This window comes from Trematosphaeria pertusa, assembly GCF_010094035.1.
Source record: "Trematosphaeria pertusa strain CBS 122368 unplaced genomic scaffold BU26scaffold_8, whole genome shotgun sequence".
Taxonomy (NCBI): Eukaryota; Fungi; Ascomycota; class Dothideomycetes; order Pleosporales; family Trematosphaeriaceae; genus Trematosphaeria; species Trematosphaeria pertusa.
The window spans coordinates 335,121-360,683 of record NW_022987219.1 but is presented as its reverse complement, the minus strand read 5'-3'; the positions used below and the strand labels follow the sequence as shown (position 1 = coordinate 360,683).

At 55.4% G+C, this 25,563-nt stretch overlaps 7 protein-coding genes across 7 annotated transcripts; 6 read left to right on the top strand and 1 right to left on the bottom strand.

The window, feature by feature from the left end:
- Window positions 1-284: 284 nt before the first annotated feature.
- BU26DRAFT_427893 (DEAD-domain-containing protein) lies at window positions 285-2,373 on the top strand (the record flags this gene model as incomplete). The annotated part of the gene is made up of 2 exons (XM_033823760.1): window positions 285-655; window positions 702-2,373. 2 exons carry the CDS (start codon window positions 285-287, stop codon window positions 2,371-2,373), a joined length of 2,043 nt encoding a protein of 680 aa, XP_033682921.1.
- Window positions 2,374-6,135: 3,762 nt separating this feature from the next.
- Window positions 6,136-8,695, top strand: BU26DRAFT_322963 (choline-sulfatase). Its single transcript, XM_033822092.1, has 4 exons — window positions 6,136-7,076; window positions 7,127-7,286; window positions 7,444-8,347; window positions 8,396-8,695. Exons 1-4 carry the CDS (start codon window positions 6,415-6,417, stop codon window positions 8,572-8,574), a joined length of 1,905 nt encoding a protein of 634 aa, XP_033682920.1. The 5' UTR covers window positions 6,136-6,414; the 3' UTR covers window positions 8,575-8,695.
- A 385-nt stretch (window positions 8,696-9,080) lies between these two features.
- Window positions 9,081-10,152, top strand: BU26DRAFT_485275 (ubiquitin-conjugating enzyme E2 2). Its single transcript, XM_033825878.1, has 4 exons — window positions 9,081-9,225; window positions 9,319-9,383; window positions 9,445-9,669; window positions 9,729-10,152. Exons 1-4 carry the CDS (start codon window positions 9,184-9,186, stop codon window positions 9,850-9,852), a joined length of 456 nt encoding a protein of 151 aa, XP_033682919.1. The 5' UTR covers window positions 9,081-9,183; the 3' UTR covers window positions 9,853-10,152.
- A 70-nt stretch (window positions 10,153-10,222) lies between these two features.
- Window positions 10,223-14,222, top strand: BU26DRAFT_519707 (kinesin-domain-containing protein). Its single transcript, XM_033829125.1, has 6 exons — window positions 10,223-10,541; window positions 10,606-10,625; window positions 10,693-10,787; window positions 10,860-13,037; window positions 13,108-13,385; window positions 13,578-14,222. Exons 1-6 carry the CDS (start codon window positions 10,537-10,539, stop codon window positions 13,831-13,833), a joined length of 2,832 nt encoding a protein of 943 aa, XP_033682918.1. The 5' UTR covers window positions 10,223-10,536; the 3' UTR covers window positions 13,834-14,222.
- Window positions 14,223-20,418: 6,196 nt separating this feature from the next.
- On the bottom strand, window positions 20,419-21,512 carry BU26DRAFT_428309 (NAD(P)-binding protein; the record flags this gene model as incomplete). The annotated part of the gene is made up of 2 exons (XM_033823776.1): window positions 20,419-21,089; window positions 21,149-21,512. The coding sequence occupies 2 exons, from the start codon at window positions 21,510-21,512 to the stop codon at window positions 20,419-20,421; spliced, it is 1,035 nt and encodes a 344-aa protein (XP_033682917.1).
- Window positions 21,513-21,982: 470 nt separating this feature from the next.
- On the top strand, window positions 21,983-23,668 carry BU26DRAFT_429072 (GTP-binding protein Obg/CgtA; the record flags this gene model as incomplete). The annotated part of the gene is made up of 1 exon (XM_033823818.1): window positions 21,983-23,668. The coding sequence occupies one exon, from the start codon at window positions 21,983-21,985 to the stop codon at window positions 23,666-23,668; it is 1,686 nt and encodes a 561-aa protein (XP_033682916.1).
- Window positions 23,669-25,022: 1,354 nt separating this feature from the next.
- BU26DRAFT_519702 (uncharacterized protein) lies at window positions 25,023-25,514 on the top strand. The gene has a single exon (XM_033829124.1). The coding sequence runs from the start codon at window positions 25,052-25,054 to the stop codon at window positions 25,271-25,273; it is 222 nt and encodes a 73-aa protein (XP_033682915.1). The 5' UTR covers window positions 25,023-25,051; the 3' UTR covers window positions 25,274-25,514.
- Window positions 25,515-25,563: the final 49 nt, after the last annotated feature.

Here is a 25,563-nt window from a genome sequence, read left to right as displayed (position 1 = left end):
GATGGCTGTGAATCGAGAGGTCTCACGTTATCTCCACGTGACGATACCGGCGAAATGCTTAGCGCGATCAGGCGCGGAATGCACGTCCCTCGAAAAAGTTCCATCCAACTTCTGGCGGTGCCTCCTTTCGACCATCAACCTTTCCCTCACTGTCCACCGCCTGCAATTGCGCGGCACTCTCCTTTCTCGCCTCTTCCAGACGTTGCATTACTTTAATCGTTCCTTCTTTCGATACTCCTTGTAATTGACGTCTACTTCCGGAAGACACACTCCCCTTTCACACCATGTTCGGCGCGCTGCGGAGATGTCCCGCATCCCTATCCAGGAGCCTTTCGTCTTCTACACTTTCGACTAGTGCAGTGCGATTACGGCTGCTGCCCTCATCGAACGCGATAAGGATATCAGCTGCCCGAGTGCCGGGCGTCGCGACGGCGGCATTCCACCAGAGCGCAAAGTGGCGACAGCAAGTCGCTACCGCTGAACGAGTTGATCAGCAGCATGGACAAGATGGACCCGTCACACACTTCAAGGACCTCGCATCTCGCGGGTTGGTGCATCCGAATGTCATCAATACCATTACAAAGCAGATGAAGCTAGAAACCATGACGGACGTTCAATGCCGGACTATCAATGAGGCATTGAGTGGGGTCGATATGTAAGCTATATCTCTCGATGGGTTGTACCCAGCTAACTGGATTCAGCATTGCGCAAGCAAAGACAGGTACTGGTAAAACCCTCGGTTTCCTGATCCCCGTCGTGCAACGAATCATACAGAACGACCCAAAACTGGCCGAGAAGCCTCGCGGCTACAAGCGCGCTAAGCCAGATGATATCAGAGCCATTATCATCTCGCCGACGCGGGAACTGGCAGAGCAGATTGCAGTCGAGGCAAAGAAGATTACCTCCGGCACTGGCTTGGTGGTGCAGATTGCCGTGGGCGGGACACAAAAGAGGGCGATGCTCCAAAAGACGCAGAGGGAGGGATGTCATATCCTGATCGGTACGCCTGGCCGATTATGCGATATCCTTTCCGACGCGTACTCCGGTGTCAAGGCGCCTAACCTCAATGCTCTCGTCATGGATGAAGCGGATCGCCTACTTGACGAAGGTTTCTCGAAGGAAATCGACGATATCAAGAGCTATCTGCCGGACCCCCAACAGGTGGAGCGACAGACGCTGATGTTCTCCGCGACGATCCCTCGCAATGTCGTAGATCTGGTCAGAAAGACTATGCGACCGGGTTTCCACTACGCCAAATGCGTGAGCGAGGACGAAGTACCTACGCACGAGAGAGTGCCGCAGAACATGGTCCATGTTGAGGGTTTCGAAAACATCATGCCGACCTTGTACGAGCTCGTCTTGCAAGAACACGGGGAAGCCAAGTCCGGCGAATCACCTCCGTTCAAGGCTATCATCTACTTCAACTCGACTGCCGAGGTCACTCTTGCCGCATCCGTCTTCTTCAAACTTTCAGGAGGTTTCAAGCGCGACAAGCCACTCCATGGTGTTCGAGCGTATGAAATCCACTCTAAGCTCTCGCAAGCACAGCGCACGAGGGCTTCCGACGACTTCCGCTTCTGCCAGTCTGGTATCCTGTTCTCATCCGATGTCACCGCCCGAGGAATGGATTTCCCGAATGTCACCCATGTCATCCAGGTCGGTCTTCCCCGAGACCGTGATTCTTACATTCACCGGCTGGGCCGCACAGGTCGCGCGGGCAAAGAAGGAGAAGGCTGGCTTATCCTCACGCCATTCGAGCGCCAGGAGGTGCGTCGCAGGCTGCGAGACCTCCCGCTTAAGCATGACACTTCCCTCCAGAGCCCGAAAGTCGACATGTCCGCACCTACCGAGATGCCAGAGACCGTAGCCAAGATGCTGGGCGAAGTCGTTGAAGCACACAAGAGAGTGTATCCGGATCAGCTGGACGCCGCATTCAGGGGCTTGTTTGGGAGTTTCCAGTGGTACGGTGACAAGCAGGGCCTGTTGGAGGGTGCGAACAGGCTTGCGGAATTTGGATGGGGGATGCCGCAGCCGCCTAATCCGCCCGCGGCGCTATTCCAGGGCGGAGGAAGGAGGAGGGCTAGTGGGTCTGGCGGGTTTGGTGGAAGAGGAGGCTCTGGCGATAGAGACAGGAGAGCAGGCGGCTTTGGAGACAGTGCTGGCTTTGGTGATAGGGACAGGAGAGGAGGCGGCTTTGGAGACAGGGCTGGCTTTGGCGATAGGGACAGGAGAGGAGGCAGCTTTGGAGACAGTCGCGGCTCTGGCGATAGGAGAGGTGGTGACCGTGGGTTTGGTGGGAAGCCAAGACGACCGGGGGGCTTTGGGGACAGGCCTGGAGGGGAGAGGAAGAAAAGAGTGGCTGACTTCTACTGAGTAAGTCTTCTCTCTGTTTCGTCACGGAATGTGGCAAACGGGACGGCAGCTAACGGGGTGAAGTGATGTCGAGCACGGCATTTGACACGATTTTTCTCGCAATTGTATTATACTGTCCCTGGGTTCACCGACGCCCTCTCTGTACATACTATCCATGTACTATACCCCATTGGCGTGGGCTGTAACGAGAGTCCTGCATTGGACTGCGGCGTTGGGGCAAGAGCTGGGCTATCTCGTTCTATCATCTCCAATCTACGGCTTGCGGAGTTTTAAGGGGGGCTAGAAGTAGGAAAAAGTTGAACCGAAGATAATGTGAAAAGTCTCCTAAGAGATTGTAAAGAGACACGTGGGGCATTGCATAGTTCAATTCTCTTTTCATGCAGAATGTGAATGCTGAAGTATGTGGTATTCGCGACGCATGATGTTGTTGTGATGCTAGTGGGACTATTAAGACGATTCGCTCTGAAGGAGGAGGAGGAATGCGGAATTGCAGAGCAGATGAGAAGTTGGCTCCGTATCCATGCTCGCTCCGCAGATTGTGGGGGTGTTGTTGCAGTGTGTGCGTCCTTTCGTTTAAGGCTGGGACCGGAGCTGAAGGTTGACTCGTTTTGATGATAGTCTACACGGCACAACTCGCGCGGTTAGTCCAGCGTCGGCTTCGCGATGGGGTCATTTGTTGGCGTTCCAGATATCCTTGGTGTTGGTGTTGGGCTTTGGAAGCCGTTATGAGTTGCAGTTCCCTCGAAAAAAACCGCATCGGTACAACGTATCCGAATGTCTCGTGTCGGCGTTGCGATGAAGCAAAGCATATGTTCGGGCCGCTCGTCTTTGGCAGCCTGGGGATGAGGATCGCCCCTCGATGTCGTTGGGGAAGCGTAACACACGCCGCTGTGGTGAAACCTGGGCGAGGACGGAGAGCTTGGCGGATAATCGTGGAGAGTTGCATTCTGAACTCCTGGCATGAGGGAGCAGCATGGTGCAGAAGGTTGAAGTTTCTGTGTCATGCTAGCAACCTGGTGTTAGCAATTGTATGAAAGGTGTAGGTAGAAGCTGTTTGTTGTCCCAGCCTGAATCTGTTTTTTTTTTCCGACTAGCTCATTAGATGCTATTACTATTGTCGTCTGTTCTCACGAAGCCGACAGATCATTAGGAAGACAGGAAGCGAGGAGGAGAATCTGCGTTTGAAGCTTGCCAAAAAAGCACGGAGCTGAGCATCTCATTCATGACGCGGCGTCACCGTGGCGGAAGGACGCTCTGAAGCGAGCTGAGGGGATGAAGGACATGAGGCTCTTTGATGCTTTGCTTTTGTTGGCGTATGATGTGTCAGAGAAATAGTACGCGTGGGACGAGAGGAGGTCTCCTGTATGCGCGGAGCCTTGTGACATCGAGGTTGTGATACTGGTGGCGAGGATCAGGACCTCCCGGAGTCGGACATGCCGCGTGATGAAGAAGTTGCTAGCGTATGTGGAGAACAATTGCAAAGTCCAGATCTCTCGGAACTTGAAGCCAGTCAGCTTTTGGTAGATTTGCCACCGGCGAATATTGCCGTGAACTGCAGGCGGTCATAACACCCCATAGTCTGTGATGCAACCGAGATATTGGATGAAGGCCGCGTCTGTAGCGTGTGAGAACGTTTGGCAGTCGGTTGTCCCGACGTGCTGAGAGTGCATTCATGCGCGAAGGATGCGTTGTCTAGCGTATGTGGAGTCAAGAAGCTGAAGCTGACGTTGACTACGATCATAATTAATCGTGGGTTGGCAGAGTACGAAGGGGGCGTCTCTAGCGTATGTGGGGTTATTCATTATTTTTGCGCTCGGCAAGGACTCGTTATCCTGACGAGGAAAAAACTCCCATAGGAAGATGAGGATTATGCGTTATCATGGGGTTGCAGATGATGCGGGAGTGTTGCATGGATGATGGGGGATTTGACTTCGCGGAATGTGTGGTGTGGTGTTGGTGTTGCGGGAATTGGTGTTTGCTCAGCGCAAGTCCGACTTGCGACAACCGGCTAAGAACTTCATGGAGGCTTGAAGATGGCAAAAATGAGAAGCTGATTCAACACGATAAGTGCCTTTCGCATATCAGGATGGCTCTGAACGGGCGAAAGATACGGATCGACAAAAGAGCACATACCTTGCACTGGTGCTCACAACAACAGGTTGCACGGCAGGGGCCTTCGAAGGTGCACACCGATGAGATAGTGCGTTTTGGGCACAGCGTTTGCAGCGAAACAGAGCGACGACCCGCCCGAGGAGGCCGACGGACCGCGTTCGATTGTGAAGCCGTCCATGTTGGCCGCCAGGTGGGTTTCGCGATAGCGGTCATTTTATGGGTGGAATGAGGTTCGCCGGCCGCTTCAGGTCGAATCGGCGGCTGTGGGGGGAAATTTTTAGTAAGTCGATAGTGAGAATCCTTGCCACAGGGGTCGGATAGACTAGGCAGCTCGTCGCACGACAATAATGTAGGTTCCAGATCTGATAACGGTAACAATGGCGTCCAACCGCCCACCCTGCAGGAAGCCAGATAACCGGATATTGCGGGTCTTGACGGATTCCGCAGGCTGATAGTCCTGATTAGCACAGGCGCAAGATTCTCCGAGTTCGGCTGAACAGAAGGGAACGTCCCCTTGCCTATCTCTTGTCTGGCGCTGAAGGCAGCTTTCCGCTGTCGAGAAACAGAGCCGGCCGAATAGCCGTGGCGACCTCAAGCCATGAGGAAAGTTCTGAGCGTCCACGTGGTGCCTTCGAAGGGGAAGCGGGAATGGACCTCATCTCCACTTGGCTGAGGGAGTCGGCGGTCGAATGCTGTACTCGTCGTGCAGATGCGCTATCAAGCGCTTGCAGGCGGAGGAATAGTCGTGATTCGCGGAGAGGGGAGAAGATCGCCCATTGTAGCTTAGGCTGGACGCAGGCTGCAGATAGGGGTCACGTGCGCGGTGTCGGAGAGTTCGGCAGAACCCCGATTTGCCTGCCATGACGGTTCCAATGTGAATGGACGGGCGCCGGGTGAGTCAGGCAGATAGTCGATCGATGCAGCCTCCGCCACCTTTGCTGCTGCTGGGCTCGCGACAATCTCGATTGATGCCTGATCATTCGCCCGAAACTATGATGATTTCCAGTCGTCCAGGGGCATGGTCGAGGTCGAAGTGCGCGGCAGCGAATAGGAAGGCCGGGGAGCGGCGTTAGCGGCTGCCGAGAGCTCACCTCACTCTGCTTCCAGACTGTCACCAGCGACGCGTGGACGGCTCAACCCACCTGCAAGCAGCGCAAATCCAACCGATACCACTTCCTTGGCTCTTTCAAACGCTAGCGAAGCACCCAGTTGTTCCCGCGACCCTGCGTCGTGCCCCCGTCATCGCACAGGTCAATCCGGACGTCCACTGTGGGTTTTTCCGGCCTCCAGACGGCGAGGACAGCGGGGCGTTTGCGTGCGCGCGCGTGGCCCGTCTTTGCCATCGATACCAATTGCCCAGCAGGCGGCATTGTGTGGTTCGGATAATAATGGCAGAAGGCGTGCTGCCCGCTTTGTCTGGGAACGATGACGGCGGCGCCAGGGTCACCTGGACGGCCACGCCGCCCGTCTGCGTAGGTCTTGTGCGAGGGAGGGCCGGGCGTTAGTTTCTTTGATGGACTCACTGGGGGTCCGTCCCAGCGCTTTTATGCTGCAGCAGCTATGTGGGGACGCAGGTCGTGGGGTGCGTAAGAGCTGGACGTGCGCAACTGGCGCTGTGAATGGCGTGCTTGCCTCGCCCGGACATGAACTCACCGCTTCCGCTTCACCTCCATAAATGACTTCCTCCCCGCCACCCCGAGCCCTCTTCTTACCTATATAGAGCAGTCTCCCCCCTCAACTCGCCTGAATTCGTCAACCTCGCTTCTTCCAGTCTCTTGCACCTACCTTCACTCGCTCCGGCAGCACCTCACGTGCCCTTCCGCCACCCCCTCGGGACGCTTACCGTACCGTGGTTAAGCGTTCCCGACTCTTACTGTCACTTGCACTCCCACCCGCGCGTCGACACCACTGCGCCTATAAGTATTCGATATGGCACCGAGCCTCTTGCTGCCGCCGGAGGAGCCGCACGAATTCCTTCCCAAGCCGGTGAAGCAGGCGCCAAAGCCGAACAGCGTCGAGGGAGCCATCTCGCTGGACAACCATGCACCCGTTGGGGGGCATTTCTCTTTTCAGTCTTCTTTTCCTTCTGTCAATGGCCATGGTCAGGGCGGTGCTACCAATGGGTTTGCTGGCAGTACCGGTTTCTCGGGTCATCAGGCGGACAGACGGGATTTCGTCACCTCTCAAGCTCTGTTGGAACAGTCTATGAACTTTGCTTCTGGTCATTCAAGCGCGGAGGGGGCCGCTAAGAAACCCAACATTTTGTACATCATGGCCGATCAGATGGCCGCACCTCTTCTCAAGATGAACGACCCAGACTCGGTGATCAAAACACCAAACCTCGACGAGCTCGCCAAGAACGGCGTTGTCTTCTCCTCCGCCTACTGTAACTCGCCTCTGTGCGCTCCTTCTAGGTTCACCATGTGCAGCGGACAGTTGCCGTCCAAGATCGGTGGCTATGACAATGCCGCCGTCTTAGGCCCCGAGGTCCCTACTTACGCGCACTATCTGCGCCGCGAAGGATACGAGACAGCGCTGGCAGGCAAGATGCACTTCATCGGCCCCGATCAGCTCCATGGATTTGAGCATAGGTGAGTACTCAGTTACTCGAGATGCGAGCGTCTAGCTAAACTACAATCAGGCTCACCTCTGACATCTACCCCGGCGACATGGGCTGGACCGTGAATTGGAGTAAGCCTGAGGAGCGCCAGGAGTGGTACCACAACATGTCTTCAGTCATGCAGGCTGGTCCTTGCGTCCGCTCGAACCAGCTAGATTATGATGAGGACGTCATGTATAAGGTAAGCTGATGACTGCATGCATGCGGAATGGTGTCCATCTGACCGCCTGTCACCTAGACTGGAGGACAGGTAGGAGAGTTGACAGATTCTGAGCAGACCAACTATGATCCTTTCTTCACCTAATCAATTCCACAGCTCGCTAACAGTACTCGGGCAGGCCTCGCAGTATCTCTATGACTGGGTCCGTTCGGACTCGAAGGAGCGCCGCCCCTTTGCACTGACTGTTTCTCTGACCCATCCCCATGATCCGTACACGATAACGCAGGAGTACTGGGACAAGTACGAGGGTGTTGACATTCCTCTGCCGAAGGTGCACATTGCTCAAGAAGACCAGGACCCTCACACGCAGAGGCTTCTCAAGACCATCGATCTGTGGAACAACCCAGTCCCGGAGGAGGCCGCCATACGGGCACGCCGCGCTTACTTTGGCGCCTGCACCTTTGTGGACGACCAGGTCGGAAAACTTGTCAAGATCCTCAAGAACTGCCAGCTGGATAAGGACACTGTCATTGTATTCTCCGGGGACCATGGCGACATGCTTGGTGACCGCGACCTCTGGTACAAGATGTCCTGGTTCGAAAACAGCGCACGGGTGCCGATGGTTATCCACTACCCTGCTAAGTTCAAGCCTAAGCGAGTTACTCAGTCGGTTTCTACCATGGATCTGCTCCCGACCTTTGTGGACATTGCGGGAGGTGATGCTTCGGCCATTCTGCCTATCGACGGAGACAGTCTCTATGACTACCTCGTGTCCGACAAGCCCGGAAAAGACGAAGTGTTCGGCGAGTACATGGGAGAAGGGACTGTGACGCCTGTCATGATGATCCGACGCGGACCGTGGAAGTACACGACGTCTCTTGTGGACCCTCCGCAGCTCTTCAACCTTGTCGAAGACCCCCAGGAACTTGTCAACCTCGCGACGTCTGACAAGCCCGAGCACGCCCAAGCATTCGCTAAGTTTGAGGCGGAAGCCCGCATGAAGTGGGACTTGCAGAAGATCCATCAGGACGTCCTGCTGAGCCAACGTATGCGCCTGCTCTGCTCGAGCGCGCTGAAGATTGGTATGCTCAATACTGGCCCATGAGTGTCAGACGCTAACTCTCGAACAGGACGTAAGGAGTCTTGGGACTACCAACCACCAAACAAGGAGCACGATAAATACATTCGCTCTCATATTCCGCTCGATGAGCTTGAGCGCCGGGCGCGCTTCCCCGTGGTCGACTACCTTGGTCGCGAGAAGACTGCTGCGGCCACTCATCACGGCGTTGCTGGAGCCTTCGGTGAATGAGCTCGACCTAGGCTGCTCTTTCGACCTTCCTACCTTCCATATTCCTGCATATTTCCTGCATCTCTTTTCCGGTTTGTTTTATTTTCGCAGTCGGGCATGAAGCAGCATCTTCATCGGAAGCGGTCTGGATCCCATGAGCGTCTTTATTTGCCTTGCCCTCATCATACCTCTCATGAAGCGTTTTAGCGGGATCATCTTACGACCATTCATAACTGCAACTCTCATTGGCGGCGTCGGGTTATCAGCGAAGGTTCGCTGGGTAACTAGTGTAGAGTGGTGAATGGAGTAGATAACTCATTATGATATACAGTATTTTATTGGTTGCACTGCAAAAGTCCTCCTCCGTGCGATGCCTTGCAATGGCCTGGCACAACAATCATGACTGGTAATGGCGAGCGGATGCTGTGGTTTCACCGGACCCGACGCCATGCACGTGACGTTGCGCCTCCGCCATCATCGAGGCGTTGGGGTTCTAGGAAGCTCCACCGCATTTGTTTGAGAACCAACCTTTGCGCGAGTCCGACAGCAGCAGTCCACCACCTATCTCCACCCTTACGACGCAGCCCGACTACCTGCTTTATCTCGAGTATTTCCGCCGACTAAACCACCATGTCTACTGCAGCCCGCCGCCGGTTGATGCGAGACTTCAAGGTGCGCCACCCTGGCATGCCGTCGGTTGCGGGAGCAAGTCGCACGGTGATGCAACCCTTCCCAGAGGCTTTGGCTAACATGAAGGTGCTGCAGCGCATGCAAACTGACCCCCCCGCTGGCGTCTCCGCATCCCCCATCGCCGACAATGTCATGACCTGGTATTGCCGCCCCGCACGCGACACTAAGTCTCCCCCAAGACCCTCGCTCACAGCCACACAGGAACGCCGTCATTATCGGACCCGCAGACACGCCATTCGAAGATGGGACATTTAGATTGGTGATGCACTTTGAGGAGGCATACCCCAACAAGCCACCGGGCGTCAAGTTCATCAGCCAGATGTTCCACCCTAACGTATATGGCACGGGGGAGCTCTGTCTAGATATTCTCCAGAATCGCTGGAGTCCGACATACGATGTTGCCGCCATCCTGACCAGCATTCAGAGGTGAGTTGGTTGTGCTGGACCCCGGGCTTCTTCATCCCCAAGTGCTGATGCTCGCGCAGTCTCCTCAACGACCCGAACACGTCGTCGCCCGCCAACGTCGAAGCCTCAAACCTGTACAAAGACAACCGCCGGGAATATACCAAGCGTGTGCGTGAGACGGTGGAGAAGAGTTGGGAGGACTGAGGCATGCTGCATGAATCATAGCACAGGCAACCTATCACGACAAGGCACATGTGAGGAGTTATTCGGCATGGAGTAGCGGTTATACCAGTTTGGCATGTCCTGCGGTCTGCTTTGTTTCCATTCCCATAGCGAAGGCGTTGGGGTTCTCTACGATTTAATACATGGCGGCTTAGCTAGTCCAAGTGTCTTTAGTCTCAACTTGCATCATAGTTAATCCCAAACTCAGCTGCACTTCCAGGGCTTGTGAGTATGCCAAAGCTGAGTGGACGCGCCCAGCAGGAAGTGCGTCACGCTCACTGGCGTTGGCCGTTGCGGCGGGGAGTCGCGCTAGGAGCCCTGGAGCTGCAACATCAACATTGACTCGGCCACGACGCAATCCTGAATAGCCCAGGCTTCCCTCACCTCCGCGCTCCCAGTCCCTCCTTTTCGGCCTCCACACGTCACGCTCCGCACTCTCCGCCGCCGTCTCGCCGGGTCGCGCTACTCTGAAACAGGACGCTATAATCCATTTCCCCTTACAGCGGCGGGGCCTAATAATTCCCTCCAACGCGCCGAGCCAAACCCGCTCCCTTTACGTACCACGACAGGAGTTCGCAGCGACGCGCGACACACCGCAGCTGAGAGCGCGCGACAACACGCCAGAGTGAGGCCGCTGGGCCGGAGACGCGATATTGTGCTGCCATCATGTCGTAAGTGGTCCCCGCGGGCACGGGGGTATCCGGAGGCAACGGGCTAACTGCTTTCGCGTCACAGGAGCTCCAACACTATAAAAGGTGCGATATATACTGAGATACGACACGAGATGCGAAGACACGGGTTACTGACTGCGGGCTGGTGTAGTGGTGGCGCGGTTCCGCCCGCAGAACAAGATTGAAATCGCCAGCGGGGGAGAACCCATAGTCGAGTTCAAAGGGGAGGACACATGTACGATCTCGGTACGTCGGAGCGCTTGAAATCATGGATACATGGACACAGGAGGCCAGTGCTGACAGCCATGCGCGCTGCAGTCGAAAGAGGCCTCCGGGGCCTTTACCTTCGACCGGGTATTCGACATGGCCTCGCGCCAAGCCGATATCTTTGACTATTCCATCCGACCGACCGTCGACGATATTCTAAATGGATACAACGGCACCGTGTTTGCTTATGGGCAGACAGGCGCAGGCAAGTCGTATACCATGATGGGGACGGACATCGACGATGAGAACGGCAAGGGGATCATTCCGCGTATGATCGAGCAGATCTTTGCGAGCATACTGGCCTCTCCAAGCAATATTGAATACACGGTCCGGGTCAGCTACATGGAGATCTACATGGAGCGCATTCGGGATCTGCTAGTGCCGCAGAACGACAACCTACCGGTGCACGAGGAGAAGAACAGGGGCGTATACGTAAAGGGCTTGCTGGAGGTATATGTCTCAAGCGTGGAGGAGGTCTATGAGGTCATGCGAAGAGGTGGGAATGCGCGAGCCGTTTCTGCCACAAATATGAACCAGGAGTCCTCGCGGTCACATTCCATCTTCGTTATAACCGTCACGCAGAAGAACGTCGAAACAGGGTCCATGAAGAGCGGACAGCTTTTCTTGGTCGATCTGGCTGGTTCGGAGAAGGTCGGAAAGACTGGCGCAAGCGGACAGACTCTGGAAGAAGCGAAGAAGATCAACAAGAGTTTGAGCGCGTTGGGCATGGTCATCAACGCGCTGACAGACGGCAAATCCTCACACATCCCCTACCGAGATTCCAAGCTCACGCGTATCCTGCAAGAATCGCTCGGTGGTAACTCTCGGACATCGCTCATCATCAATTGCTCGCCGAGTAGCTACAACGATGCCGAAACGCTGAGTACGCTGAGATTCGGTATGCGGGCGAAGGCGATCAAGAACAAGGCCAAGGTCAACGCAGAACTCAGTCCGGCAGAGCTCAAGGCGATGCTCAAGAAGGCACAGGGACAGGTCACGACGTTCGAAACATATATTGCAAGCCTCGAGGGCGAGGTGGCTCTGTGGCGTGCTGGCGAGGCAGTACCTCAAGAGAGGTGGACACCGGCGTTGGAGAAGGGTGCAGCCCCAAGCAGGAAGACCCCCTCGACACCCTCGCGTGCGCAGACACCGTCAAGGCTAGATGCTACCAAGAGCTCAGAAACACCTTCGCGGCCAGATTCAAGGATGGAACTCGAGCGAGCCGGCACACCTAGTATACCTCTGGACAAGGATGAGAAGGACGAGTTCTTGAGGCGAGAAAATGAGCTCCAGGACCAAGTGGCGGAGAAGGAGACGCTGCTCGCAAAGGCCGAAGATCATTTGAAGACGGCGAAGGAGGAGCTGCAATACTTCAAAGAGCGTGATTCCAAGTCAAACAAGGACAATGAGCGGATGACAACCGAGCTCAATGAACTCAAGATGCAGATCGAGAAGATCAACTTCGAGAGCAAGGAGGCAATGATCACAATGGACGGGCTCAAGGAGGCCAATGCAGAGCTCACAACTGAACTGGACGATGTCAAGCAGCAACTTCTCGATGCCAGGATGAATGCGAAGGAAACCAGCGCTGCCCTGGACGAGAAAAAGAAAAAGAAGGCAGAGGCTATGGCGCAAATGATGGCCGGCTTCGACCTTGGTGGCGAGGTTTTCAGCGAGAACGAGCGCAGCATTCGGAAGATCATCGAGCAACTAGACGCTCTTTACGACATGAGCTCGTCTGGTGAGGCCGTCGCACCTGATGCCATCCAAGAAGTCCGCGAGAAGCTTGTGGAAACACAGGGAATCGTGAGGCAGGCAGAGCTTTCTCTAACTGCACGTAATGAGGAGGACGGCGTCCACAACCGACGACGCGAAGCCCTTGAGGCACGGCTTGCGGAGCTGCAGCAGGCGTACGAAGAGATCCTTGAACGCAACCTTTCGGAGGCAGACACGGAGGAGCTCAAGTCTCGACTTGCAGATGCCTATGCCGCACGACAAGAAGGCAACATTGAGCTCGCCGAGGAACTTAAGTCGGACCTCTCCCGGAAGAGCGAGGAGAACCAGAAGCTCAAGGCGGAGATCGACAGCCTGCAACAACGCATCAAGAGCGGTGCCATCGCGAACGGTGTGGCGAACGGCATCAACGGCAAGACGGTGCAGCAGCAGATTGCCGAGTTCGATAATATGAAGAAGAGCCTGATGCGTGACCTGCAGAATAGGTGTGAGCGGGTAAGTTTTCTCTCTCTTTTCCCCTTACGCATTGTGTGAGGAATAGACATTTACCTATTTGGATAAACAGGTCGTCGAGCTCGAGATCTCGCTAGATGAAACGCGCGAGCAGTACAACAACGTGCTCCGGACATCCAACAACCGCGCCCAGCAGAAGAAGATGATGTTCCTAGAGCGCAATCTTGAGCAGCTCACCGTCGTCCAGCGACAGCTCGTCGAACAAAATTCGTCGCTGAAGAAGGAAGTCGCGATTGCGGAGCGCAAGCTTATCGCCCGCAATGAGCGGATACAGAGCCTAGAGCAGCTGCTCCAGGATTCGCAGGAGAAGCTCACCGCTGCGAATCATCGGTATGTGGAGAGTATTTCTTATCTCCATTCCCTGATCGATGTCGAACGAAAGAATGTATACGAGAGTGGCCACCGACCCGCTCTGCTCTCCTTGCCGTCTTATCTCGGCGGGGATGGCACCGATGGACCATTCTCCTTTTCCTCCTCTCCTACTCCAGATGGATGGACCGTTATTGACAAAGAGGACACTAGATTCGAAGCCCAACTCACGGCCGTCAAAGAGCGCCTCGAAGCGGCGAAGCAGGGATCAACTCGCGGTCTTGGATCGCCTACAGGCGCTTCGTTCGTTACCGGCGGCGCTATCGGCTCCCGCATTGCCAAACCTCTGCGCGGCGGAGGTGGTCCAGTGCAGGACGGCCCTGTGTTGCCCGTGCTGAGCAACCTTCAGGCGCAAGAGGCTAACCAAGGGAGCGGAAAAAGGACGAGCTGGTTCTTCAATCAGCGGTAGAAGACGCCACCGCCAGTTATAACAACTGATGATGGTGGAATAAGGTGATGCGCAGCATATTGCCGGATTTGGATATCACTTATCTTGCGGTTTGGCGCTGACGCTCCTGGTGGGCGTTGACGGCTTCATTGGGCTTTTTATACAAGAGGCAGTTCAAGAGGTGGGAGGTCTCCTCGCTCAACAGATCGTATCGATGGGTGCGCGGGGCAGGGCGATGGGGAGGACGACCTGAACGCTAATGAGAGTCATGCATCCGTTGGAGTTTTGCGCGTCCTTTGGGCTGTTAGCATCATTTATTCTCATATATCCTCCCCGGATTCCCCCCTCCCATAGATGGCACTCAGTCAGTCAGTCAGCCAGTCAATCAATTTGAACATCCCAATCACAAGCGAAAAGAGTTCCAAGATGAGCGTGTTTGTGCCTATGATATTCGCAGGTCCATGAAAGCATGAGTGGAAGATGTCGGCCGAAGGACGAAAGTCCGCCCAAGCTCTCACTCAACCAGTCCGCCCCTTCCGCGTCCAAGACCGGCTAGAATCACCTGGCTCATTTATCGCGAACACCTTCCAGTCGGTCATTATAGCTCCCGTCGCCTTCCTGCGCCGTGTCCGAACTCGCCCGCTCCACTGTGCATACCACTACCATCCATCTTCCAACCTCTCCGGGCTCGCATATCGCACGAGGCTTTATCGACGGAATCGGATCTGCGCAAGGGCCTCGACTCAACGTGTTTGTTGGACCGGGCCTAGCCTTGCGTTTGCGTATGTGGGTCCTTGTTCTCGCGTGGTTAACATTGTTGGTGCAGTGACTCGCGTGCGCGATGCGCATGTGTGTCGGAGACCGACCGAATACGAATGCGGCACGACGACAAGTCACTGACAGACACCACCAACATGCACGAAGTATTGGAAGGAAGGATGCAGGAGAGAAAAAGAAGAAGAAGAAGAAGACGCTAGGCAGTATCGACTTGATGTGGATATTGAATTATAGTAGGGTATAGGATTAAGTAATAATAATACATTGATGCCCCGTATAGACGCCGGTGATGGCGCGTCGGGGGGGATGCAGAACGGGGAGTATTGAAGTTCCCAATGCTGATGCTAATGCGAATGCTAATGCTAATGCTAATGCTAATGCTAATGCTAATGGAACTGCCGCGCCGCTACGGCTCGAGAGCAGAAAGGAAAGGTATGTAAGAGAATGTTTCGAACCAGAACATTTGTTAAAGGTAATACAAAGGAGTGTGTGTGCATGAAGAAGAATGACCAACAGGGCCGGCGACGATTGATGTAGCCGGAACGAAGCGAAGTCTTAACAAGAAGTGAAGGTGAAGCAAACAACCAGGCGATTAGGTACAATCGGGCCGCGCGTGGTGGTGGGCGTCGATGTTGATGAAGATAAGGTGTTGTCGAAGAAGTCTATGTCCATGTCGTCTAAAAAGCTGTCCGTCGTATATACAAAGTCGTCCGTCCGTCCGTCACATTATTCCATTACTGTACTTCAGTCTTTTCGCGCTTGATGCCCGTTGGCTCTAGAAGGACCGTCCAATCAGGTGGGGATCCGCAAACAGCAGCTCGCCACTCCTCTTCCTCTGCACGGTCGGGTCGTCGCTGAACTCCGTCACGGTAGGTCCAGGACTGCCGTACAGACTCCTCGGTACCTCGAGGTTGCCGCTTCCGCTGCCCGAATCCATCGGCTTCCGCTTGATTGTTAGGGGCAGACCTGCGCCGGAAAGAAGGAGCTGCCCGGGTCCTGCAAGCGTAGGCTGCCTCCGGAGCGGTAGCGGCTTCTTGTGAACGGGAGTCAGGGGTGCAGGAACGTTAGGATCATCCCTTCTAATTTCGTCCCAGCCTTTGTTGACTGGTGGCGGGGAGGCTGCGCGGGGAGGAGGCGCGATGGGTGAGCTAGGGAATGTAGTCTGACTGCTAGGTGCTGAGGAAGCGCTTTCTGGGCTATGGCGGCCCGGTGGTGCGAGGGAGCTGCTTGATGAGCTGTTCAACGGTGTTTGGCGTCCATTCGGCATGGCTCGGCCTGCAGGTGCCTGGTGGTCCGGTGTATAGCGTCCATCTGGAGTATATCTTCCCGGTATGATGGAGTTGCTGGTAGAGTTGCGGCCGGGGAAATGCGACACGCAGGGTGTTGGAGGCGGCAGGTGCCAGTGATTCCCTGCTGAAGGCGTACAGCGTCCTGCTCCCCGCGGCGATTGTGGTGTTGGAGGAGGCGCCAGAACCGTGATCGAATCTGGCGTTTCCGTCCGCATGTCTACGTTTAGAAGGAGGTCGTGCTCGGGTGGATCTGCGAACGGATCACTGCGCCTGAGGATCTCTGAAACGCGTTCTGAACGTTCCGTGACAGGTGTCAGATCGCGGGTTGCGCGCATTGCTCCGTATGGAGACAATGGCGGATACTCCATAGCGGCCGGATTGAAGGCATACGGGTTGACGACCAGCTTAGCATATTCTCCTCTAACGTCTCCCATTGGGCCACCATAGCCATTGAGGCGGGGGCTAGGTTGAGGCGATGGGATCACTGGGTCGCGGAAAGGATTCTGTGTTACTGCAGCCGCAACTGTGGTCATTTCAGGATCGCTGAAAGGGTTCTGGGGCATGGAGCCCGTGCTGTAGCGGGATTCGCGCGGAAGGGGCTGGGGAGAATTTTGAGGCAGAGCGGAATAGCCTCCAGCCGTGGAATGGCGTGCGGAGTTACGTGAGGAACCGCCTGCGATAGCGCCATATCCAGCAGCGCCACCTGACATAGTAGGCACCGCGCCTCCGGCTTCGGCGTCACCATCATTACCGCCAGTATGCGGATCGTACAGGTAAGCCTCCTTTGGGTATACACTTCCTGTACTCTTGCGCTTGGCTGCATTGGCACGGTAACGACGAGCCACGAAGAGAGCAGCAACAAGTGCAATGAGAATACAAGTGGTTCCTCCGATAGCAATACCGGCGGTCTGGGATTTTGTAAGAGGTGGAGGCTTATCATTGGCCCCACCAGCAGCAGCGCCTGTGGTGGTCGAAGAAGCTAAGGGCCCAGTGGCTGTGCTCGCGATGAAACCCGTTGGAGCTGACCGGGAAGGCTCAAGGGTTGCATCACCCGTAGGCAGCGTAGTCGCTTCTGATGGGTTTGCGGGTGCCCCGGACGAGCTTGGACTGTCAGACTGCGTCTTGTCACCATCCGCGCCTGTGGTTTCCGGCTCAATTTCTGAAGTAGGAATAGGCTGCTCAGGCTTAGAAGAAGTCTCTAAGGTGTTCTCCACCTTGGGTGTATCCGATACGGTGGTGACCGGAGCTGTTCCAGTGGTTACGGGACCACTGACGCCTGAAGTGACAATGAGGGACCCATTGGTCGAGCCTGAGATAGCCGCTGTCGAACCCGGTTCCGGCAAGACAAATAGAGGCGTTGTGGTCGGTGCGCCTGTAGGTGTCGGGCTTGCAAGGGTCTCGCTTGCGGGTATCTGCGTGACCTGGCTGGTCGCCAAGCCCGACGTATCGGACGAGACTGCAGTCTGCGCCGTGGAAGGATTAAAGAGAGAAAAGTCAGGTAGAGAGATCGAGCTTGTAGATATTGACGCGGTTGGCGAGCTGGGAGCATCTGACCCGGAAAGAATGGAATCCGTGGCTTGTGAGCTAACGTCCAAGGTCGGCGATATAGTAGGGGTGTCTGTCGGATCAGGCGAGGCTCCGGTGCCGGAGGCTCCAGGGAGTGAGATGCCACTAGGAGTAGGGATAGGCTCAGACGTAGGCAGGCCGGAAGGAGCGCTCAATGTCTCTGAGACTGGGATGCCGTCGCTCGAGGCCGGCGCAGACGGTGTGGGAGCATCGGTCGACGAGGGTATAGGCACGTCTGTGGCGGGAGAGCTGGGAATTGAGCCAACACCCGAGTTGGACAGAGTCGGCAGATCGGTAGTGCCCGGAGCGAAATCTGTAGATATCGACGGTAGCTGACTGCCAGTTGCAGAAGGACTGGCAAAACTTTCAATACCAGAAAGGGCAGAAGATACCACACTGCTGATGGCGGATGACACATCCTGTGCATCAGACTGCACAGAGGATAGCACGCTGCTAACGGCCGAGGGAACTCCTTGATCGCTAGAGAGGACTGAAGAAATTGGGCCACTAATGTCGGACGCCAAGCTAGTGGGAAGTGGCGCTGGCCCGGTTGGTGGAGGAGTCGTTGCTGGAAAGTCAGAGCTAGGCTGTGGTGCCTCTCCTGTGGGCGTCGGCAAGGAAGGTACAATATCGGACGGGCCAAGCACACTACTCGCAGCAGATTTGACACTTGAAACAATGCTGCTAGCAGCAGAATCAACACTGGAGAGAACACTGCTAAGCACGGGCTCAATATTGGAGGTAGCTGGTAGGGCAGGCTTAGACGTAGGAATAGAACTGGGCTCATTGGCCGATTGGCTGGGGACAGCAGGCGAAGAAATTACTGGTCCCTCGGTGGGCTGTCCTCCGGTGCTGGAAGGCTGCTCAGGGGCTGCATCTGAAGAAGGCAATGCCGCTGAAGAAAGTGGAGGGGCTGCAGATGACTGTTGTTCCGGTGCATTCGTATCTGTGGGGATGGGGTTGTCGACATTGTTTGACGGAATAGCATCTGAAGGCTCTGGTTCCGCGAGGGATGATGGTGCTTCAGAGATGCTAGGTACGGGCAGGTTTGATGTGGGTAGCGGTGACAAAACGGAAGTTGTTTTGGGCTCAGGATCGCTGAAGGCCGAACTCGGGGGTTCAGGAAGAGCAGTGCTATCTGGCTGAATAGCTGAAGAGGATATTACTGGCTGACCAATAATAGACGTAGGCGCCTGGGGAGGAGTCAAGGTGGATTCTGGAACCACAGAAGAGGGTTTCTGTTGAGGAATAGTAGTAGACTCTCCTTCGGGAGCTGAAATAGGCGCGGTTGCCGAACTTGGCTCCTGCTGCACAGAAGAGGGTTGCGGCGCAGCAAAAGACGTAGACGTTTCTTCCGGTGATGAAGTAGGGATGATCACGGAATTGGGCGGGAGTGTAGCGCTTGGTTGCTCCTCTGATGGATTCGATTGCGATGGGCCCAACGCAACTGTGGACTCAGGATCCTCAACCAACTGTGTTGACGTTGGCGCCGCTGATGGAGGAAGCGGCGAAGCTGGTGTTGCAACCGTCGATTGTTGGTTGCTCGTCGGAGAAACTGCATCAGACGTGCCCTCAGAGGTAGGAATCACAGTGGTTGGTGGCGGAACTCGTGAAGTGGGTTCGGCTACAGAAGATGGAGACGGTGCCGCTGAAGGAGATTCAGTCGGTTCTTCTTGAGTGCTAGTCGGGAGGGGCCGTTGTGTCTGAGATGTCGGGTCCGAGCTAATGGCGATGCTACTGCTCTCCTCTGGAAGTTCGACCGTGGCTGATGTTGAGCTTGCTGGTCCTTCAGGTGGCACAGTAGATGATCTGTCATCTTGCCCTCGTCCTGGTGTTGGGGTGGCTTGAACATCATCGGACGTGGAAATGACCACTACAGAAGTGGTTGGCTCAGTCACCACAGTTTCCGACTCTTGATTCTCTCGAGTCCTTGTTTGATTTAACCACTGCTGCTGCCGTCGGCCCAGGCGAGGATACTGATGTCGTGCAGCAAGTAGCTGTCCCCCCTTGCCCACTACCTCATCTTCAAGAATGTTAGCCAGGTCGAAGCCGACATCATGAACACTTGAAGTAAAGCATACCTTGGCCACTATAAACTGCATTAGTTGGAGTTACGAGTAACGCCGTGTAGGACAGGAACAAGAAGCCCTTGAGCCACATGGCATTGTCAAAAAACGAGTGACGAAAAGTGGCAGCGAGACGACAACAAGACGAGAAGACTTGAAACAAAATAAAGGTACCGCGTCCTTTTGGCCTCCGCGACCTGCGAAGGCCGACGGTATATTACCTTGGCCACATGCTGAAATCCATCGTGTCGGGGACGCATTGGGATGTACATCCCTGGTCGCATCGGACAAGGGTATGTTCGGGGTTGGGGCTTAGCCCGCACCTACCAACGCCTCAGTCCGAGAATACCTAACATGTCAGCTAACAATAGACGGTCCACCGCGAGCGCATAGCGAGCACAATTAATATGGCGGAAAAACAGCAGACAAATCGGGAAAAGCTCACATGTATGTCAGAACCTTGCCCTTCATTCTGATCATGTCGGCCAATGCATGCCCTCACTCCATACCCCAATGCGGGCGCCGTCAGGAACATGCAGCCTTAAATCAGTAGAGCTGACCACGCTGCTCGCAAAAGGCGTCTCTTGAAACGAGGCAACATCATAGAATGCTTCGGAAAGTGAGCCGCCTGGGATGGTCCAAGTCTTGCCGGACTTTACAGCCCAAGGCGCCATTGGATAACAGATATTGAAGGTCCTCAGTAGCCCTCCGATAATCACCTAGAATCATGCCGAGAATCTGTGGGAGCAATTTGTTCTTTGCATTGTTGAAGGAAGATCACGAGGTCATCTATTAGGTCGGCGGCCTCCGTAGTTTGAACATCTGTTCCCCACCGTGGGGCACAGCATCCTTCGCGCTCCCACGGATTGGTCGTTTCAAGGCATGGCCGCTGGATGCCTTGCCTCATGTTACCGAGAAGACGCCACAGCAGTCGTCGCGTTTACTGTGACCACGTGCGCCATGTGGTCGCGAACGAGCTCCTGTAGCCATATGGGGAGGGCCCGGACCGTAGCTGCAATGCTTGGCCCCAAAATCAGCTGTCCACTTTTTGCAGCTATGATTTGGTTGACCATGGCGTCGGCGACATCTTTAGTGTCCATGATAGGAGCTCTCGTACTCTGTATTCCCTTTTCAATTGCCGTGATTAGCCGAGTCCTAGTCCATGTCGGGTAGACTATGGTTGTCTTGATTTGCGGGCACTTGTAGCGATGCTTCAGCTCTTGTGTTAACCCCTCATGGAATGCTGTTAGACCCGCTTTCGTGCTTGCGTAGTCGACCGCTCCGGCGAAACCCAGAAAAGCAGACATGCTTGAGGTAGTCATGATGTGGCCCTTTCTCTTTTCAATCATGTCGGGAAGAAACTCTTGCACGGTATTCCAGTGGCTGATGATATTGACGTCGAACATGGCTCTGAGACGCTCGGGCGAGACTTCCAGGATGCTGTTGGCATTGCCTATTCCGGCGTTGTTAACTAGAATGGATGGAGAACCGTGGTCTGAGCGGATTGCTTCAGCAGCCATGTGGACTGCATCCCGGGAGCTAATGTCACATCGGTAGAAGCTGACCAACCTGCACTCATCTGTAAGGTACATTAGCGGCGCCACGCGAGAGACGGACATTGCCCTGCGGGTGACGCACCGTCCTGGAAGTCATCGGACAATGGTTCAACATCTAGAACAGCAACTTTAACGCCGTGCGACACCAATCGCTTCGCCAGCATGGCCCCAATTCCTCTAGAGCCTCCGGTGATAACGGCGATTTCGTTCTTCCAGTCCCATGAGCTCTTGTCACTCTTCCACATCCACCTATTCTCCGCCCAGCTATTGAGGACCGCGTTCACCTCACGAACCAGCCAAAGCGCCAAGAACCATTTGATGAAACGAATTAGAGTTGCATTCCGCTCTTGTGAAAACGGCAGTAGCTTCGGAGATGCATAAGAGACAGGGCCCGCGAGCAGAACGAGGTAGGCTGCGGCAACCACGAGGCATCGGACCAGCTGCATATTGACGCCGCGAGGCTGCAGCCTGACGAATGACCGCGACGGAAACGGAATGCCTTGGGAGCGTTCTCAGCGCAAGCCGTCAGTATGTCTCGTACCTGCGTCAGCTGGGGCCACGGCTGAGGTTGAGTGAGAGGGCGTCCGCGGCGGAGATTGATCGGCTGCGTCATGCAAGGTACCGGCTGTCAGTTGTCAGAGCTACGGAGAGGGGCGCGCATCTCGCTTCGGCACCATATGAGGTGGATAGTGAGCGGAGTTCGTTGAGGCTGTCAGGGACGCGTCGAGTGATGGGCCATAGCTCCATGTACAAGTCCGGTCCGGTGGATTATGTAACCGAGGCCCAACTGTGCAGGATCGCGTCGCGAACCAACAACAGCAGCACAACTTCCGGACATTGTCGAAGCCGCCTTCCCATTTCGAAGACGTCAAGCAGGTTTCAAGTATTGATTCCTGAGCCTGGAGCACTCCGTCGCATGACGCGGGTTCGGTCAATATTGCGGCCATCCTGCCTCGGCAGCACTTTGACACCGTTCCTGTATCCCGCTTTTTTCGAAGCTCCTCTCGCCTCGGCCGCCCGACGATGCCCTGTTCGCACACCGTCGCGATTCGCAAGATGTAGCTCTACTGCTACGGGACCCACGCCTCCTCCATTTGCGCCGCCCGACACGCATGCGTCTCATCTCGACCCGACGCCAGACAACTACTCCCTCACGCCCTTCGCCGACCGCTGCATCCTCACCGTAGAAGCTGGCGCCGGCGGGCACGGCTGCGTCTCGTTTGTGCGCGAGAAATACATTGAAGAGGGGCCAGCGAATGGCGGTGATGGCGGGAGCGGAGGCAATGTCTACATCCAGGCAGTCCGTGGCGAGACATCGCTGCACAAGCTTGCCAGAAGGCGGTTGCTCAAAGCCGGCAGAGGGCGCAATGGCCAAGGGAAGATGAAGGGTGGGGAACGAGGGACCGATGTACTCATAACGGTGCCAGTGGGGACAATCGTGCGGGAAATTCAGCGGCACGACCCCATCGAGGATGAAATGGAGGCGCAGTGGCAAGCCAGGAGACACGCCCAGAAAGAGACCACAGAGGAAGGAAAAGGTAGCTACAGGAAGGACAGGTGGCTCGTATTCCCTGGGTTGGTACCCTCAGAGCTGAACAGGATGACATTCCCGGTCCTGCCACCGCCCCGAAAGTCCCACCTCGCAGCTCTCCAACCGCAAGCCCCCATATGGCTGGACCTGGACAAGCATATGGAAACGCCTATGCTCCTCGCTGCTGGTTCTATGGGCGGTCTCGGAAACCCGCATTTCATCACACCGTATCAGTCCAGACCGAAGATGGCTACACGCGGAGACCCTGGCATGAAGCTGTCGCTGCAGCTAGAACTGAAGATTTTGGCAGATCTGGGCTTGGTCGGTCTTCCCAACGCTGGAAAGAGCACGCTTCTCAGAGCCCTGAGCAATAGCCGAGCTCGCATAGGCAATTGGGCCTTCACAACTCTCCAACCGAACGTTGGCACCGTAGTATTAGACAACCACAAAGGCCGCCCGACTGTGGTCAAGCGGGGAAGAGACGGGCAGCTGCGAGAAAATTTCACAATCGCCGACGTCCCCGGACTCATTGAAGACGCCCATCTCGACAAGGGCCTTGGTCTCGGTTTCCTCCGGCACGTCGAGCGAGCGGCCGTCCTCGCATTCGTTATCGACCTATCGGCAGGCGACGCCGTTGAAGCGCTGAAGCTGCTCTGGCGCGAAGTCTCCGAATACGAGACACTGCGGGGCAAAGAACTGAACGCTGAAACCGAGCGTAGAATGGTCACATATCGCCCTCCAGGCCGCAGCGTGCCGCCGAGCGATGCGTCAGACCCCGTAGAGTCGCCAGGTTTGGACCCGCCGCTCGAACCTCTTCCCTTCATCCCGACGACGCCTATCTCAGCGAAGCCTTGGTTTGTCGCCGCGACAAAGGCAGACTTACCAGGCACACAGCACAGTTATGAAGCGTTGCGGCAGTATCTCCACGACGTGAATAGCGGCGCGCAACCTCACCCCAGCGGTCGGAAGAACGCTTGGAAGCGCAATGTACAGTCTGTACCTATAAGTGCTATCCGAGCCGAGGGTGTAGAAGTTATCCCTCAGCTTGTCATGGATTTGCTAGACCAATGATACCCCACTCTGTCGCGTATATGCGAACCCGCGTATTTCGCATTCTCCTGTCAACTTCCTCTCGTGTCATCGCAGCCTTACGTTCTATTCCAAGACACGCCCAGCCAGCCTTGTCTCCGCTCTCCAACGAACTTCCAATCTCGATCCTCGCACCCCACAACACGCCAGTCACACCCGCCAACGGCCTCGTATATCTCAACTACAGTATGTTCCTTCGTAATGTGACGCGATCAGATCGTTCCACTCCATTCCTTCGCAAATGGTACCGCCCAACTTACCTACTCAGCCCGTCGCGGAGATTGCAATCTCACGCAAGCCACAGCTATATCTGTGTGACGTCCAGCAGCCACATTATATTTCCGTGACGCAGGTACGATGTGCATGCAGCTGACGACGTTCAAGCATCTTACACCCCTGGGCACTGGCGCTGGCGCTTACAGCGTCACTGTACCCCACCATCCATAGACCGTTCGGCCAACTGAGCTGGATTTGAAAATTCCATCAGCGTTGGGTGTATTCTCATGATGCCCCTGCAGATTTACGATGGTAGTGGCGTGTACATTTTGCATTTGCCTACGTCTTAGCGCTGGCGTGAGGCTCGGATTGCTAGAGCGAGATCGATCTACGTACACATTTAGAAATGATTCGCGAGAAGTCTCGAGGCTGTAAAGCTACTCCCGGAGGCCTTCAATGGGCAAAGAGCCCAAACATGCGAGGAGTTTCTCCTTGTCTTCCTCGACACGTTTGCTAACACAGTTCGGCGGCGCGTCGAGCATCTAGGCTCCCGGAAGTGCTCATTCGAAATATGCTTGCAGGCCTTTGTCGAGTCGAGCGAGAAACTAGTCGTCCTGCAGAGTCAGAAGACAGTATTTAGACACAGGCGTTCTGGGAATCCGCCTATGCTCCTGTATCTTAGGGAAACACTTGCCCCCAGTGTCCCGGGAAGACATCTGTCCTTCGAGTCATACAGGACCATCTGGATACAAGCGTAGTAGGAAAGCATCCTTCCATCAGAGTTTTGCGAGAGCACGCGTCCTCTGTGTCCTAGGAAAAGCACGCGTCCAGCAGAGTACTGGGAAACTCCGTCCATCCGAGCCCTGGGAGAACACGCATCCACTAACGTTCTGACTGCTTTTAAAAACGTTTGCGCGCCCTCCGCTCTATACACAAAACACGACGAGAAATGGTGCTAAATCGTGGAGTGGCGAGGTGCAGGTGGAAGGCACACCCCAAGGGCAGCAGGCAAGCACAACCGGTCGAAGGCCTTGTCCAAAACCTTCAGGGTAGACCTCCCCCGGGATCATCCCTTACACCTCACATCCTCATCCTCTGTACTTCATCAAAGTACCTCCTCAGTCACTCTTCACTCCACAACATACCACCATGTCCGACTCCGCGCAAGACCCTAAAGAACCTCAAGCCCCCTCATCCAAGGTCACGAAGGCGCGCAAGCGCGGCAGGAGACCGAAGCGTCCATCTCGCCTGAACCGTCAGAAGCATAAGGACCAGTCTCAGCAGCCTCAGGAGCCTCAACCTCAAGATAAAGCCGCCATTCTCCAGTCCCTCGAGAAGCCAGTCGATGGTGATGACTGCAAGGGTATCTGAAGCGCAAGTCCTGAAGCACTCTATCGGCCCCTGGAGCGAGACTGGGTTTTCAAAGATGAGCGCGAGAAGAAATCCACGATGCCAAGGATCTCGCGCCGAAGCTCAAAGACGAGAGAGCTGATAAGTGCGCCTCGGAGGACGACGCTCAACCGGTCATAGGGCGCTGAAGGCTTCCAGGATGAGATATCCCGACTCAGTTGCAGCCTGTTGGGACTCTGGTGGTGAGCGCTTGTACTTCATAAGCATAGAAGGGAAAATATTCCAATGCTCTGATAATCCACATCTGCTCT